The 17796-nt window shown below is 43.0% G+C and overlaps 1 protein-coding gene across 3 annotated transcripts; it reads left to right on the top strand.

Moving 5' to 3' along the window:
* The first annotated feature begins 917 nt into the window (after window positions 1-917).
* Window positions 918-17706, top strand: LOC143300388 (cyclin-D1-binding protein 1 homolog). 3 transcript variants are annotated; one of them, XM_076614013.1, is made up of 11 exons: window positions 918-1164; window positions 2433-2495; window positions 3385-3464; window positions 4515-4596; window positions 5949-6042; window positions 9212-9282; window positions 10261-10337; window positions 11952-12269; window positions 12817-12863; window positions 14243-15387; window positions 15592-17706. In XM_076614013.1, exons 1-10 carry the CDS (start codon window positions 1083-1085, stop codon window positions 14343-14345), a joined length of 1017 nt encoding a protein of 338 aa, XP_076470128.1. In that variant the 5' UTR covers window positions 918-1082; the 3' UTR covers window positions 14346-15387; window positions 15592-17706. The 3 variants fall into 3 exon arrangements, with proteins under 3 accessions (XP_076470128.1, XP_076470129.1, XP_076470130.1); XM_076614014.1 differs by lacking the exon at window positions 15592-17706 and adding an exon at window positions 15434-15453; XM_076614015.1 differs by having other exon boundaries at window positions 1133-1255.
* The last annotated feature ends 90 nt before the right edge of the window (window positions 17707-17796 follow it).

The raw sequence follows: 17796 nt of genomic DNA, 5'->3' as shown, positions 1-17796 counted from the left end.
CCGGACCTGTACTAAAAGCACAGGACCAGTGAGAGGTTGTTTCAGCACGCCGGGTTAACGCCGGTACCCCGGCGGTGAGTTCAGGTGTCAGCCAGAGCCATTCACATTCCCCTAAGACGTTCATGAGGGAGAAAATATATACCCTGCGCGTTCTTAAGGGAACTAAAAAGAACACCATGCACTGAACGTTCATGAGCGGCCGAGGGAAAGAAAAAGAACACTGTCACGGTGAACGTTCATGAAGGGAGGAAAGCCGGAACACCCCTTAAGGATCAAGAGTGGGGGCCGGGACGGAGAATACGTCTCTACTGACGACCACGAGGTGGTAGAGAACACATCTGACCGATCTTGAGCGCGGGGAGGATCCGGGGGCTTGGCCCGGGTGTTGGGTGTTGGGGGAGAACACATCTGAACGTTCACTGAACGTTCACCTGATGTCGGGGCCGGCCGGGGCCGGGATATTGAAAGAACGTTCATGAGTTGAAAAAAGAGCACCTCTGTATGACCATGAAATGAAATAAGAACACTGAACAATCTTAAGGGGGGGGGGGGGGGGGGGGGGGGGGGGGATTACCCCTGGACGATCATCAGGTGAAAAAGAACACCCTGAAAGCGAGTCACGACGACCGGTGACTGAGAAAAAGAACACCCCAAAACGCCGGAGCATGACGGGCGGGGAAAAACACACTGGACGACCATTTTGACATGAAAAATAGGAATGTGTTTCCTGATATATTTTGATTTTTAAACGATTATCTATAATATGTTTTTAAAAAAGAAAAAAGACTCGCTATTCAGGCATAACTTGAGAACAGTCTGAAATCCAATCCTCTAAAACAGGCCGGGGATCACCCAGACCCTCATACAGGGTCAACACCCTGTTGAGGGTGGGTGGGGGGAAGCCCCCTTGAAGCGAAAGAGAGATGCAAGTTAAAGCAGATCTCTCTATGAGCTGGCACTATTTTGGCATCGATTCCATCCGCGCTTTCAGTTCGTGGTGTAATGTTGTGCTGTTTGACTGACATGAGTGCTCTAGAGTTGCGTCCCTTCCACCATTTCCGGCAGATCGTCACAGTTCAGCCATGGCAGAGGCATCGGGCTCGCATGTAAACATCTTCAAGAACTTGGAAGATAACCTGAAACTGGTTATCGAACAAATTAAAGGTAATCACGTCCGTCTAGCTTAATAGTAGGATTACGTCTGGAATCTGGAACGATACGTTGCTGGAACCTTTGCAGATTATCGTCGCAACAGGTGAAGGGAGCGCATGGCTTGTTTAGTCAATGAATATATTTGTTTTAAGCTCAAATTGTCCGCATCTATATTTACTTAACTATATATAAGTTCACTAAACTGTTTAAAAAAAAAAAAAAACTATATTGAAGAAAACTTTATATTCTACTCCAACTGACACAGTTGATGTCAAGTTGTTCTCCAAGATGTCCTGGTTCAGCACTGTGTCTCCCTTAGAGGGAGGAGGGGGGGGGGGGGGGTGTCTACTGCTCCAACGGACACCCCGAGGGGGTAGGGAGGGGGGCCAGGGGATGTGGGGGTTGATTTACTCCTGGGAGGCAGCCAAGGGCACTCTGCCCAACGCTGCAGAAAATGCATTGACGGAGTGTGCCTGTACAACCCCCTCCTCTAGTTTCTTCCAGTCTGCTACTGTCCTGACAAAGAATGAACATTTATACTGCTCTGAATTTGCCTATGTGTAATTATCAGGCTTTTTCTGGTCATTTTTACTTACTAGGGTCTAACATATAACATTCAAAGTTTTCATCTTAGAATTTGGAGGGGAGGAGGTGGTGGCGGTGGTGTGTTTTTTTTTTTTACTTGTTTTGAACTGATACTGATACTTAGTTTCAGTCTGTGGTGCAATATCATTTTTCACATTTCCTGCAGTTGTGTTCTGTTGTTTTCATATACGCATGAAACATGTGACTGATGAAAAAGAAAATGATAAAACTGTTTCTTGCTTGTGTATGATATGATGATATTATGTTTTATTTCCAGCAGTTTGTCTTAATTTTGATAGCAAACACACTAATAGATCAAAAGGATATCTTTCTACTTCATGTCTCACCTCATTTACTGCCATTTTACTGTTCTCTAATCTATCCAGATTCACTGCACATGGTGTGTGTGTGTGTGTGTGTGTGTGTGTGTGTGAAATATTCCCCTTTGTTCTCATGATGCTGCACATAAGACTTTTCTTTCTTTCTTCAAAGATGTTTAGCTTAGTTTAACTTTAAGTACATATTGCAAATACTGGAAACTACCAATCGAATTCAGAACATGCAAGTGAAGGTGTGCATTTTGACTTTATGCATTTCTTTGATTGTTTGAAAGAAATCATGTTGGTACTGCAATTTGGATGATGACAGGAAATTTTCCACATGTTAATATTTTGTTTATTGTTGAATTATTCCAGATGGAGAAAGCACCAAGACGGGCATGGAGAAATTTAACCCAGATAAATATTGGGATCATTTGGGTAATATTCTGTATTTTCTGTTGTTAGGTGTCTGTATTAAATTATTGTCAGAACATGTGTGGGCTTCTTATATTGCTTCATGTTGACAGGGTTTCGTCTGAAAATTCTGAACCTTAGGACACATTTTCTAGTTCAGGGAATTGAACAGGACATTTTAGAAATCTGTAGGACAAAGAATCCAAATGCCAGGGAAAAAAATTCTCAAGGTACACTTTCTTTGTGGATTATTACTGGTACACATTTTACAGAACTGAAATTAATTAAATACATTTTTTCTAAGTGATTTCCTTTAACATAAGAGTGATAGTCCAAGAATCTTTCATTGTATTTCAGTTGAATGAGAGATCTGTGTTTGTTTAGTCATTTTGTCTAAATTTTTAGTGAGACAGAAGCATACAAAAATTGGTAGACAAAAGCATACATTATCAACTTGCAAGATGTTTGAACTTCACTTCTTAGTCAGTTAATCATAATGATTTAACATAACTGTTTCTGGTATACATGTGTCTGCACAAAATCATCCATGAGTTGCATAAACAGAATATTGGGGGTAATGAGTGGGAAGGATGACAATACCTTGGTCCTTGGAAAAAAAATGAGAATAGCAGTTTGCTTAGTTTGTCTTTAAACTGTGAATAGTTTGCATGAAAGCAAATGCACAAACATATGTTTGTGGAGGCGTGTGTGTATAATTCTTTACAATAATCCTTTTGTAACTTCTTTGTATTTAAATGCTTTGTTCCCATAGATATTTTACCAACAATCTGCATGAAGATGGCTTCTGTCATGGATGATTTAATTTTTTTTTCTTTCCTTCGGCTTGTGTGTTCTTAAACGGGTATTTTCTCATGTCATGTGTGTGTGTGTGTGTGTGTGTGTGTATGTGCAGGTGCAGTGTTGAAGGCTGTGTCGATGGAAGGCACCAAGTTTTCTCTGGCCTTCACCAGTCCACCATACCCCAGTGCCAAGGTAGTGTCAGAAAGTATCTTTCAGTCATTGTTTTCGCTTTGTGTCACTACTTTCTCACCGTCTAGGCCTGCCATGCTTGTCAAATGGCTGTGTGAATAACTTGAATTAGTGTGTGTGTGTGTGTGTGTGTGTGTGTGTGTGTGTTGCCTTGTATACGTCTAGGTTTGTGTATATTATGTGCACATGAACCAGATCGACATTTCAGTTAGCACCTTTTTATTGTTTTGTGGATACATGTACTTAGCTTGCACCCTTGTTCATGCACACACACAAAAACACGCACACACACACACACACACACACACACACACACACATACACACACATACACACTAAATCACTGTCTTCAGTGTTCTTTCCCACCTCAACACACACAAAATACTTTCAGCATCATCAAAACACTTCTCAACTTTGATTTTATAAATGGAAATTGATCCAAATGAGGCAAGAAAAATACTAATGACAATGATGAAGATGTTCATGATTGTTGACTCTGATTTGAAGTGTGATGATGGACAGGAAAGTGGAGGGATGGTCAGCAGTATATTGACTGTAATGTGAAGTGTGATGATGGACAGGAAAGTGGAGGGATGGTCAGCAGTATATTGACTGTAATGTGAAGTGTGATGATGGACAGGAAAGTGGAGGGATGGTCAGCAGTATATTGACTGTAATGTGAAGCGTGATGATGGACAGGAAAGTGGAGGGATGGTCAGCTGTATATTGACTGTAATGTGAAGTGTGATGATGGACAGGAAAGTGGAGGGATGGTCAGCAGTATATTGACTGTAATGTGAAGTGTGATGATGGACAGGAAAGTGGAGGGATGGTCAGCTGTATATTGACTGTAATGTGAAGTGTGATAATGGACAGGAAAGTGGAGGGATGGTCAGCAGTATATTGACTGTAATGTGAAGTGTGATGATGGACAGGAAAGTGGAGGGATGGTCAGCAGTATATTGACTGTAATGTGAAGTGTGATGATGGACAGGAAAGTGGAGGGATGGTCAGCAGTATATTGACTGTAATGTGAAGTGTGATAATGGACAGGAAAGTGGAGGGATGGTCAGCAGTCTGGAGAAGACCGTTCTGGAACTCGTTTCTATGTTCTACTCTCTGCCCAAAACACAAGGTTGGTTTTGTCTTGTCTCGTCTTGTCTGTAATCCTGTGGTAATCCCTGTACAGGGCAACAATCCACAACAGGGGTGTGCGCTTTAGGTGACCAATGTCTGTGTATGACCTTTAAGCCCCATAGTTCAACCAGGGGAACCCAGGCCCCACACAGCATCAGTCAAAAAAACAACAACAAACAAACAAAACCAAACAAGAACACAAAAAAACCTCTGTCCTGAAGCTATACAGAACCTGAGGCTTGCAGCCAGGCCTCCGTCGTGGTCTCGAAAGACTGAGGGGAAATGGCTGAGATCATATGGTCTGGAATCTGATTCCACAGACGGACAGCTGAAGAGTGCCTGTGGGAGTCAGTGTGGGAGAAGGGGACCTGTAGTTTCTCTGGGTGGCCTCGGACGGTTCTATTTGTTCACACCAGAGTACCTTTCTGGTGTGCCACCTCAACCAAGCCACCCATGATCTTGTACATCATGGTGGCCTTGGCTGCAGTGCGGCGCAGTTTGAGGGGGTCGAGTTCCAGCCTGGTGATAAGCTCGGTTGCACTGGTGCTGGGGCGGAAGTCTTGCATGATTTGACAAGCTGATCTGCGTCTTTGGTGTTTATTTATTTGTATTCATTTATGTATTTAAGTCCCTGAGAAAAAAAAAGCGCATGGAGACCATTCACGTGTGTTTTATTTCTTGAAAGTCTTGAATAGGTTTTGTCTTTTTCTGGTTTTGATAGGTGGGCCTTCTTTCTTTGTTTTTTTTTTTTTTTTTTTTGCACACAGGAAATGTCAGTTGCCTACTGGTGTATTTAGGCTTTGCATGCATGCCTTTTGTTATCTGTATAATTTTGCGTATTATGTGTATTCATCATGTTTTTCTTTTTTTATCCTCTGGTGAAAAAAATGAATGGAATGGTCAGCACCAGAGGCTTGTCTTCGGTTTACATACTGGCAAGTGATGATGATTGTACTTGTGCCTGACTTTTATTTTATTTATTTATTTATTTTTTAGGTCCTATGAAATTGATATTGACTGTGTTTTCAGCTCTGATATGTGGTCAGGCGGGCTATTAACAACAACGATAATAATGATAATAACGATAATAAAATAACAGTTATATAAAACAAGCAATGATGATAGTGATGATGATAATAACAATGATAAGAAAGGTGTTTCAAACTGTCCTGGAACTGGTGAGGGAGTTAGTGACCAATGAAGCTAGTCGTGTGTCCAACAGCGTATGTATAATTTCTAATGAACTTGGTGCGGTGTATGTTTAGACTAGTGTGCATGTGTTTCTGTCGAAAAAAACCCCAAAAGATGTGAATAATGTGTTTTTATATATATATATTTATATATGTGCAGGAATGACACTGCGCAAAATCCTGCAGAAAGCAGTGGTGGAGATACTGGAGAGTGTTCAAACTCTGGTCACCAGCCTGGCTCAGTTAGACCCAGGGTATGTGTGGGAGAGAGTGGGGGTGTGGATGTGCTGAATCAAGTATTTGTGATCAAAATCAGACTTTTGTGTGTTGGTTGAGAGCGTAAACGACAATACTAGATATTTGTTATCCAAATCGGGCTTTTGTGTGTTGAAATACAGAGTAAAAGAGAATACTAAATATATATTATCAAAATCAAGCTTTTTTGTGTTGATTGACAGAATACAAGACAATACTTAATATATGTCATCAAAATCAGGCTTATTTGTGTTGATTTACAGAATAAAAGACAATATGAAATATTCATGATCAAAATCAGACTTTTGTGTGTTGATTCACAGAATAAAAGACAATATGAAGTATTCATGATCAAAATCAGACTTTTGTGTGTTGATTTACAGAATAAAAGACAATATGAATTATTCAATAGCAAAACCAGGTTTTTCTGTTTTGATTTACAGAATAAAAGAGAATATGAAGTATTCATGATCAAAATAAGACTTTTCTGTTGTGATTTACAGAATAAAAGACAATATGAAGTATTCATGATCAAAATCAGACGTTCCTGTAGTCAATAATACAGAATAAAAAACAATACTCGAAGAAAAAAAAGGGGGCGGGGCTATTGTGCTTTAGTTCAGAGCTAATGAAAAGAAATGTGATGTTGGTTGCTGTCTTCACCTGTGGTTATTCAGGGCATTATTGTTTCACCTGTGGTTATTCAGGGCATTATTGTTTCACCTGTGGTTATTCAGGGCATTATTGTTTCACCTGTGGTTATCCAGGGCATTATTGTTTCACCTGTGGTTATTCAGGGCATTATTGTTTCACCTGTGGTTATTCAGGGCATTATTGTTTCACCTGTGGTTATTCAGGGCATTATTGTTTCACATGTGGTTATTCAGACCAGTATTGTTTCACCTGTGGTTATTCAGACCAGTATTGTTTCACCTGTGGTTATTCAGGGCAGTATTGTTTCACCTGTGGTTATTCAGACCAGTATTGTTTCACCTGTGGTTATTCAGGGCATTATTGTTTCACCTGTGGTTATTCAGGGCATTATTGTTTCACCTGTGGTTATTCAGACCAGTATTGTTTCACCTGTGGTTATTCAGGGCATTATTGTTTCACCTGTGGTTATTCAGACCAGTATTGTTTCACCTGTGGTTAATCAGGGCATTATTGTTTCACCTGTGGTTATTCAGGGCAGTATTGTTTCACCTGTGGTTATTCAGGGCAGTATTGTTTCACCTGTGGTTATTCAGACCAGTATTGTTTCACCTGTGGTTATTCAGGGCATTATTGTTTCACCTGTGGTTATTCAGGGCATTATTGTTTCACATGTGGTTATTCAGACCAGTATTGTTTCACCTGTGGTTATTCAGACCAGTATTGTTTCACCTGTGGTTATTCAGGGCAGTATTGTTTCACCTGTGGTTATTCAGACCAGTATTGTTTCACCTGTGGTTATTCAGGGCATTATTGTTTCACCTGTGGTTATTCAGGGCATTATTGTTTCACATGTGGTTATTCAGACCAGTATTGTTTCACCTGTGGTTATTCAGACCAGTATTGTTTCACCTGTGGTTATTCAGGGCATTATTGTTTCACCTGTGGTTATTCAGGGCATTATTGTTTCACCTGTGGTTATTCAGGGCATTATTGTTTCACCTGTGGTTATTCAGGGCATTATTGTTTCACCTGTGGTTATTCAGGGCATTATTGTTTCACCTGTGGTTATTCAGACCAGTATTGTTTCACCTGTGGTTATTCAGGGCATTATTGTTTCACCTGTGGTTATCCAGGGCATTATTGTTTCACCTGTGGTTATTCAGGGCATTATTGTTTCACCTGTGGTTATTCAGGGCATTATTGTTTTACCTGTGGTTATTCAGGGCATTATTGTTTCACCTGTGGTTATTCAGGGCATTATTGTTTCACCTGTGGTTATTCAGGGCATTATTGTTTCACCTGTGGTTATTCAGGGCATTATTGTTTCACCTGTGGTTATTCAGGGCATTATTGTTTCACCTGTGGTTATTCAGGGCATTATTGTTTCACCTGTGGTTATTCAGGGCATTATTGTTTCACATGTGGTTATTCAGGGCATTATTGTTTCACATGTGGTTATTCAGACCAGTATTGTTTCACCTGTGGTTATTCAGGGCATTATTGTTTTACCTGTGGTTATTCAGGGCATTATTGTTTCACATGTGGTTATTCAGACCAGTATTGTTTCACCTGTGGTTATTCAGGGCATTATTGTTTCACCTGTGGTTATTCAGGGCATTATTGTTTCACATGTGGTTATTCAGGCATTATTGTTTCACCTGTGGTTATTCAGGGCATTATTGTTTTACCTGTGGTTATTCAGGGCATTATTGTTTCACATGTGGTTATTCAGACCAGTATTGTTTCACCTGTGGTTATTCAGGGCATTATTGTTTTCACCTGTGGTTATTCAGGGCATTATTGTTTTACCTGTGGTTATTCAGGGCATTATTGTTTCACCTGTGGTTATCCAGGGCATTATTGTTTCACATGTGGTTATCCAGGGCATTATTGTTTCACATGTGGTTATTCAGGGCATTATTGTTTCACATGTGGTTATTCAGGGCATTATTGTTTTACCTGTGGTTATTCAGGGCATTATTGTTTCACCTGTGGTTATTCAGGGCATTATTGTTTCACCTGTGGTTATACAGGGCATTATTGTTTCACCTGTGGTTATTCAGGGCATTATTGTTTCACCTGTGGTTATACAGGGCATTATTGTTTCACCTGTGGTTATCCAGGGCATTATTGTTTCACTTGTGGTTATTCAGGGCATTATTGTTTTACCTGTGGTTATCCAGGGCATTATTGTTTCACTTGTGGTTATCCAGGGCATTATTGTTTCACCTGTGGTTATTCAGGGCATTATTGTTTTACCTGTGGTTATTCAGACCAGTATTGTTTCACCTGTGGTTATCCAGGGCATTATTGTTTTACCTGTGGTTATCCAGGGCATTATTGTTTCACCTGTGGTTATTCAGGGCATTTTTGTTTCACATGTGGTTATTCAGGGCATTATTGTTTCACCTGTGGTTATTCAGGGCATTATTGTTTTACCTGTGGTTATTCAGGGCATTATTGTTTCAGCCTGTGGTTATTCAGACCAGTATTGTTTCACCTGTGGTTGTTCAGGTCAAGTGAACGCAAGCAAGCAACAGGCGTGGTGTGGGAAGGAGTGAGCATTTACCCCCGTCTTCCTAGAAGTAAGTATACATGTTGTCATGGAGGTGCATGACTGTGCGGAGTTGTGTTATATCTGTGGGCATCGAGTCCACTGCTGTTGTCTCATGTGTTGTGTTTAACATGGTAAAAACGTGGTACAGCTTACGTTACAGTACACAGACCATGGTAGATCCATGATAGGGAAGTGTGTTACATTAGGTATGATACACACTTAATGAGGTATGTGCTACATTTGAAATGGCGCAGCTGCAGTGTGAAAAATGCACTGCATTGGAGAAGCTACATCACAGTGTGGACCTAGCATGTTACAGGTGTGACAAGGATAACATGTGGAAATGGTTTCGAGTCAGATATTACAGGTGGGACATGGATGTGAAAATGATTTCCAATCAGATATTACAGGTGTGACATGATTATGGAAATGATTTCCAGTCAGATTGATGAAGATGTATTGAAATGATAGATGTGAAGGTTGTAAAGAGAGAAGTTGACGTTTTAAAGAGAGACGTGTAGGTCTTCAAGAAAGAGGGAGGAGTCTTTTAAGAGAGACGTATAGGCTGTAAAGAGAGATATGGAATCTTAAAGAGAGTTGTGGATGTGTTAAAGAAAGATGTGGAGATCTTAAAGACAGATGACATCTTAAAGGGAGTTGTGGGGGTCTTCAAGAGATATGTGGAAGTCTTGAAGAGAGTTGTGGAGGCGTTAGAGAGACATGTGAATGTGTCTAAGAAAGATGTGGAGGTTAAAGAGAGATTTGGAGGTGTTAGAGATGTTGCAGTCTGAAACTGAAAGAGAGATTTGGAGGTGTTAGATAGACATGTGAATGTGTCTAAGAAAGATGTGGAGGTTAAAGAGAGATTTGGAGGTGTTAGAGATGTTGCAATCTGAAACTGAAAGATAGTTGAGGAGGTGTTGAAGAGAAATGTGCCGTCATGTGGAAGTGGCAAATTGGACACGTGAGCGACATGGTCAAGGGATCCTGACTGTCTGTATTGCAGACAACAATGAGGCAGCGACACAGACACTGGAACAGTCTGCTGCTTTCGTCGGTGATGCTCTGGAAGAACTTGAAGAGGTCAGTTGTTGTTCAGCTGTCACCATTTTTGACTCACTTGTGTAAACAAAGTGAGTCTACGTTTTAATCCGGTGTTCGGTTGTCTGTGTGTGTGTGTGTGTGTCTGTGGTAAACTTTAACATTGACATTTTCTCTGCAACTACTTTGTCAGTTGACACCAAATTAGGCATAAAAATAGGAAAAATTCAGTTCTTTCCAGTCATCTTGTTTAAAACAATATTGCACCTCTGGGATGGGCACAAAAAAAAAAAAAATGAAGCCTAATTATATGCAAACTGCATTTACTGTTATATTTATATTTTTTTGTATTCTCTAAACTTGGCACTTTGATCTGATATTCTGACCCAACAACAAGAGCAGTCATTAATATCATTTTTTGTTCAAACAGGAACTTCTTTTGCTAAGCATGGAAGTTTTATTTATTTTGCAAACGTTTTGGTGCAGCTAGTAAAAAAGGGAAATTACTTACTAATTAATGCTAGGGGACTTAATTTATCACAAGTGAGTCTTGAAGGCCTTGCCTCTCTTGTTTATGTTATTGTGAAGGGCTGTGAGATATTATAACACAGAGAGAACGTTACAGAAATGTTGATATTATCAGCATGGCTGTAAACTCTTTCACCACCAGGTTTCTGTGTGAAAAACATTCCCCAGCAAAACAATGATCCAGACTTGAAGCTCTCAACCTCAGGCTTCAGCTCTTGTGAAAACGACACAGTGGACTTGTTCACTTCAAACTAGGTCAAGGGGCGAAGGTTAGTCATTGCTCCATTGCACAGGAAACTGGCTGCAACTGTTCAGCATTGTTGCAATGTGGCACACGGTCCTTTTGACATGACCCCTTGATGTCAACTAAAGATGCCTGTGGCAGTGCACTGTCCAGTCAACCAAAATCGTCTATGGCGGTGCACCGTCTAGACAGCTAAAGTCGCCTATGGCGGTGCACTGTCTAGTCAACTAAAGTCACCTATGTTGGTGCATTGTCTTGTCAACTAAAGTCACCTATGGCTGTGCACTGTCTAGTCAAACTAGTCGCCTGTGGCGGTGCACTTTTCAGTCAGCTAAAGTCGCCTATGGCAGTGCACTGTCTAGTCGCCTAAATTTGTCTATGGCGGTGCACTGTCGAGTCAACTAAAGTCACCTGTGGCAGTGCAACTAAAGTCGCCTATTGCGGTCCACTGTCAAGTCAGTTAAACAGGCTGGGGAACTCTCAGCAGATCCGCTATTTTCAGTGGAAGAGCAGTTGATTTCAGAGGGGGGAAAACATTCAGAGGAAAAAAAAATTGATGAGTACAGATCAGAGAAGAAATTGTGAATTATTTTTCTAGCTTTGAGGAGAGGCCCCCAAAACCTCTTAAAAATCACTAATTTTGTTTCCAGCCAGGGGGGCTTTGCCACTTGGACCCCCCCCCCATTCCCCCAATCCCCCTGCACCCAACCAGGGGCCTAAGGCAGCCCCTGGACCCCTGCCGGTTTTCAGAGGAAACTCTCCTGGACAATTCCCCAGGCTTATTAAAGTTGCCTATGGCGGCGCTTTGTCTAGTCAACTAAAGTCACATAATTATGGCAGTGAAAGAGTTAAGGTGACCACAAGTAGTGTACACCTGTCCACAGACTATTGCCAAGGATGGACATTGTGACGAGATATTTTGGGAGGAGGACGAGGAGGGGGAGGAGGACAGAGACAACACGTTGACGTGGACTGACCAGGAGAAAGAGATGGCCGGGCCAGTGAAGGGGCTGATCAAAACGGCCAGCAAGCTGCTGGGCAAGGCCAGAGAGGCCAACACGGCCAGAGGCCGGTGTGACTCGGACGACCAGGTGGCTCAGCTGGACGATCTGAGCGACTGTGCTCAGCAGCTGAGTCCTGCTGTGGACGACCTGGCATCGTGCATGTACGCCCCCATGAACCACACGGCTGTGAGGAGCAATGTGAGTTTGTTCACATGATACACTGTTTGATAGTCGGGTGTAGTGTTTCTACATTGTTTGTTGTCACACATTATTAAATAATCTGTTTTTGATCAGGTAAGGTGTTTTACATTGTTTTTTGTCACACATTATTTGACATTCTGTTTGTGTTGTCTTTGAGTGTTAGTGTTACATGTGAGGAGTTGTAAGCGTACACATACAGTGGTGCACATACTCGCACAGATACGTAATGAATGATTACTGATACCATTTGGATGGTGTTGAATGGTTAGTGGTACCATTTGGATGGTGTTGAATGGTTAGTGGTACCTTTTGGGTGGTGTTGTATGGTTAGTGGTACCATTTTGGTGGTGTTGAATCGCTGGAATTGGTTAGTGGTACCATTTTGGGTGGTGTTAAATCACTGGAATTCGTTAGTGGTACCATTTTGGGTGGTGTTGAATGACTGGAATTGGTTAGTGGTAACATTTGGGTTGTGCTGAATGGCTTAATCATGTTTTTTCCTTTTCTGGTTTACTTAGTATCTGAAGTGTTGTTTCTGTCACAGGCTGTAGGTTTGTCAGATGTGGTCAGCAACATGGTTAGCATTTTGAGGTGAGTTGCATTTCACTTAAATACTTTTGTCTGCATTTTTTCCTGTGTACGTTTTGTTTGTTTTCTCTTTCATTCTCCTAATTTATTCTGGTTCTTGGCACCTGCAATGTGGGGCAAGACTGCACTAGTGGTAACTTTGAATCAGCTTCCCCCCCCCCCTGGGATAGGAAAGGTTTCTGCTCAAATCTCAGTGTATGTTCATTTTTTGCTTCTTTTTTTTTTTTTTTTTTTTTTTTTTTTATATTCTTTTATAGTTTCTCCAGCTTACAAACCTGTTGAGAAAAGAGAGATGTGTCGAATCACAAAGTTAAACCTTACAGCAAATGGAGCTGTGTGATTTTATTATTTTTCACCCAGTAAGGACTTAGGTTGATCCAAGGCATGTCATGATGATGGCTCACTTCTGTCTGTGGGGTGAAGAAACAGAGAAGAACTGACTGAGAAGTGCTGGAGTGCTAGTGATGATTCCAATGACTTGACTGACACTGAAGCTGCTTATGAAGACATGCAGAGAGAAAATTAGGAGAGAAAGGGGGAAAGAGTGGAACGACCCCCCAGGCACTTGACTTTTCTGTGATAGCCTGGTTTCTGTCAAGGTATTGTATTGTATTGTATTTCTTTTTTTATCACAACAGATTTCTCTGTGTGAAATTCGGGCTGCTCTCCCCAGGGAGAGTGTGTTGCTACACTACAGTGCCACCCTTTTTTTTGGTATTTTTTCCTGCGTGTAGTTTTTTATTTGTTTTTCCTATCGAAGTGGATTTTTCTACAGAATTTTGCCAGGAACAACCCTTTTGTTGCCGTGGGTTCTTTTACGTGCGCTAAGTGCATGCTGCACACGGGACCTCGGTTTATCGTCTCATCTGAATGACTAGCTTCCAGACCACCACTCAAGGTCTAGTGGAGGGGGGGGGGGGGGTTAGAAAATATCGGCGGTTGAACTGTGATTCGAAACGGCGCGCTCAGATTCTCTCGCTTCTTAAGCGGATGCGTTACCTCTAGGCCATCACTCCACATGTATGTGTACTTTGTTGATCTGGATGAAATTCTGTGATACTCCTTCCCAGAAGGCTGGTGCTTTATGACCTGCATGCAGCTGAGGCCTGGTTTGAGGAAAGTAGGTTTCAAACTACTGTAAGTGTAATAAGAAGAATGTTTTTAAACCCACATGATAATTGTATTATTTCATTCACAGAAATAATACTGACTGTATTAAGAAACATGTTTTTAATCCCACTTTCATCATCATCAAAAAGACGACAAAAACCAAAAAAATAAAACATCACCGTAAACAAGAAAAGTGCTCCACCTCAGTGGGTATCCCTTGTAAAGAGAGAGTACAGGTGATGAACAGGTGTGCATGTCATGTCACTTTGCAGACACTCCCACGTGACGGTGGAGGGAGACGCCAAGTGGCTGGACTTTCTGCAGAAGGCCAACACCCACAACCTGACCACACTGCAACACGTCATGGACAAGTGACGCTCCTGATGCACACACCTGTCAGCAGCTGGGTGCAGGGGTGGGCTGAGAGAGTGAAGCACGTGTCACCTGCTGGACAAGAGACACACCTGATACACACTCCTCTTAACAGCTGGCTGGGTGTGTGAAGGTGTGGGTTGAGAGAGTGAAAGGTGTGGCAGATGACACACCTGATGCACACTCCTCTTTGTAGCTGGGTGGGTGTGCGAAGGTGTGGGTTGAGAGAGTGAAAGGTGTGGCAGGTGACACACCTGATGCACACCCCTTTTTGTAGCTGGGTGGGTGGGTGTAGGTGTGGGCTGAGCAAGTGAAACATGTGTCAAGTTATACACCTGACCAAACAGGTACTCTTCTAAACAGCTGGTTGGGGGTGGGTGTGTGCAGGTGTGGGTTGAGTGAAACGTGTGGCAGGTGACATAACTGATGCACACTTCTCGTTGTAGCTTGGTGGGTGGGTGTATGTAGATTAGGTGTGGGTTTGAGAGTGAAAAGTGTGTCAAGAAACATAACTGATGCACACTCCTCTTGGCATCTGGCAAGGTGTGTGAAGGTGTGGGCTGAGAGAGTGAAACGTGTGTCAAGTGACACACCTGATGCACACTCCTCTTTGTAGGTGGGTGGGTGTAGGTGTGGGTTTGAGAGTGAAACGTGTGGCAAGTGACACAACTGATGCACACTAATCTTGGCAGCTGGGTGGATAGGTGTAGGTGTGGGTTGAGAGAGTGAAACGTGTCAAGTGACACACCTGATGCACACTCCTCTTTGTAGCTTGGTGGGTGGTTGTAGGTGTGGGCTGAGAGCGTGAAACGTGTGTCACCTGCTGGACAAGCGACACACCTGATGCACACTCCTCTTAACAGCTGGCTGGGTGTGTGCAGTGTGGGCTGAGAGTGTGAAACATTTGTCAAGTGACACACCTGATGCACAATAATCTTGGCAGCTGGGTGGATGGGTGTAAGTGTGGGTCAAGAGAGTGAAACGTGTGGCAAGTGACACCTGATGCACACTCCTCTTTGTAGCTTGGTGGGTGGGTGTAGACTAAGTGACACCTGATGCACACCTGTTGGCAGCTGGCTAGGTGGGTGTAGGTGTGGGTTGAGAGAGTGAAGTGTGTGACAAGAGACACACCTGATGCACACCCCTCAACAGCTGGCTAGGTGGGTGTAGGTGTGGGTTGAGAGAGTGATATGTGTGACAAGTGACACACCTGATGCACACTCCTCAACAGCTGGCTAGGTGGGTGTAGGTGTGGGTTGAGAGAGTGAAACGTGTCAAGTGACACACCTAATGCACACCTGTTGGCAGCTGGCTAGGTGGGTGTAGGTGTGGGTTGAGAGAGTGAAACGTGTCAAGTGACACACCTGATGCACACCCCTCAACAGCTGGCTAGGTGGGTGTAGGTGTGGGTTGAGAGAGTGAAATGTGTCAAGTGACACACCTGATGCACACCCCTCTTAACAGCTGGCTAGGTGGGTGTAGGTGTGGGTTGAGAGAGTGAAGTGTGTGACAAGAGACACACCTGATGCACACTCCTCAACAGCTGGCTAGGTGGGTGTAGGTGTGGGTTGAGAGAGTGAAACGTGTCAAGTGACACACCTGATGCACACCCCTCAACAGCTGGCTAGGTGGGTGTAGGTGTGGGTTGAGAGAGTGAAGTGTGTGACAAGAGACACACCTGATGCACACTCCTCAACAGCTGGCTAGGTGGGTGTAGGTGTGGGTTGAGAGAGTGAAATGTGTCAAGTGACACACCTGATGCACACTCCTCTTAACAGCTGGCTAGGTGGGTGTAGGTGTGGGTTGAGAGAGTGAAGTGTGTGACAAGAGACACACCTGATGCACACTCCTCAACAGCTGGCTAGGTGGGTGTAGGTGTGGGTTGAGAGAGTGAAACGTGTCAAGTGACACACCTGATGCACACCCCTCAACAGCTGGCTAGGTGGGTGTAGGTGTGGGTTGAGAGAGTGAAGTGTGTGACAAGAGACACACCTGATGCACACTCCTCAACAGCTGGCTAGGTGGGTGTAGGTGTGGGTTGACTAGAGTGAAATGTGTCAAGTGACACACCTGATGCACACTCCTCAACAGCTGGCTAGGTGGGTGTAGGTGTGGGTTGAGAGAGTGAAGTGTGTGACAAGAGACACACCTGATGCACACCCCTCAACAGCTGGCTGTGTGTGTGTAGGTGTGGGTTGAGAGAGTGAAATGTGTCAAGTGACACACCTAATGCACACCTGTTGGCAGCTGGCTAGGTGGGTGTAGGTGTGGGTTGAGAGAGTGAAACGTGTCAAGTGACACACCTGATGCACACCCCTCAACAGCTGGCTAGGTGGGTGTAGGTGTGGGTTGAGAGAGTGAAACGTGTCGAGTGACACACCTGATGCACACTCCTCAACAGCTGGCTGTGTGTGTGTAGGTGTGGGCTGAGAGAGTGAAATGTGTGTTACCTGCCGGGCAAGAGACACACCTGATGCACACCACTCCTTGGCAGCTGGGTTGGGTGTGTGAAGGTGTGGGCTGAGAGTGTGACCCGGTGAAACAGTGAAAGCTGTGTCACCTGTTGGGCCAGTGAAACCCAGACCAAGAGGCCTGTTTCACCACAGGGTGGAGGGTGACACAGCTGGGCAACGTGAAACAAACATTGCTGATGTTACCTTTATTGTAAAGCTGTTCACAGAGCTCTTCAGTGTATGACTGTACTTTAGTAAAGGAAAAGAAAAGGGGGAAATTATCACCAAATTTTAGAACCAAAAGCTCTCTCTGAAAATGTCAGTCAGGAATGATATGTTTTTAGGATTGTGTGTAAAGTTCTCAGTGAATGCGATACTTTCACATCATGTTGGTCATCTGCAAGTTGTAAGATTTGTCTTTTCAGTTCTACTTACACCCAAACTGCCAGCTTTGTGGACATTGTTATTTTGGAAATATTAGCTTAATGTATTTTTTTTATGAAAATGCTGATGATGTTACTGCTGTGTGCATGTGTATGTCATTTCCATTTCCTGAAGTGAATGATCACACACACCCATTGTTCATGTCTGCCTTCAGGGAGGGTACCACCCCTGTTTTTAGCCGCACCCTCTTTATTGGGTTTTATGATGTGGCTTACTGTGGCAGGCAGGATGGGGTAGGTTCCTCACAGTTTCCAGTGAACAGTACATCTGACCCGTCTTTTTCTTTTTATATTAAAAGAAAAAAAATTGTCTTCATGTTAGGAATGTCACAGTTGCTCAGTTGTTTCCCGAGCAATATTCCTGCCCCAAATCATGCAGGCGTTTGGTCAGCTTGTACATAATGATGATGATGATAATAATGATAAAGTGCATTTATAGTGAGTGCTTACCCTGCCGCTCTAGGTGCACACATTTAGTGGTTATGTGAGTGTTCCTTAGTGCAGGCTTCTACATTCCATCAGTGTTTACACTCACTAACTCTCCCCTGTTCCTCTGAC

This window comes from Babylonia areolata, chromosome 26, assembly GCF_041734735.1.
Source record: "Babylonia areolata isolate BAREFJ2019XMU chromosome 26, ASM4173473v1, whole genome shotgun sequence".
NCBI lineage: Eukaryota > Metazoa > Mollusca > Gastropoda > Neogastropoda > Buccinidae > Babylonia > Babylonia areolata.
The sequence above is the reverse complement of the archived record's forward strand: the minus strand, read 5'-3'. Positions and strand labels throughout refer to the sequence as shown.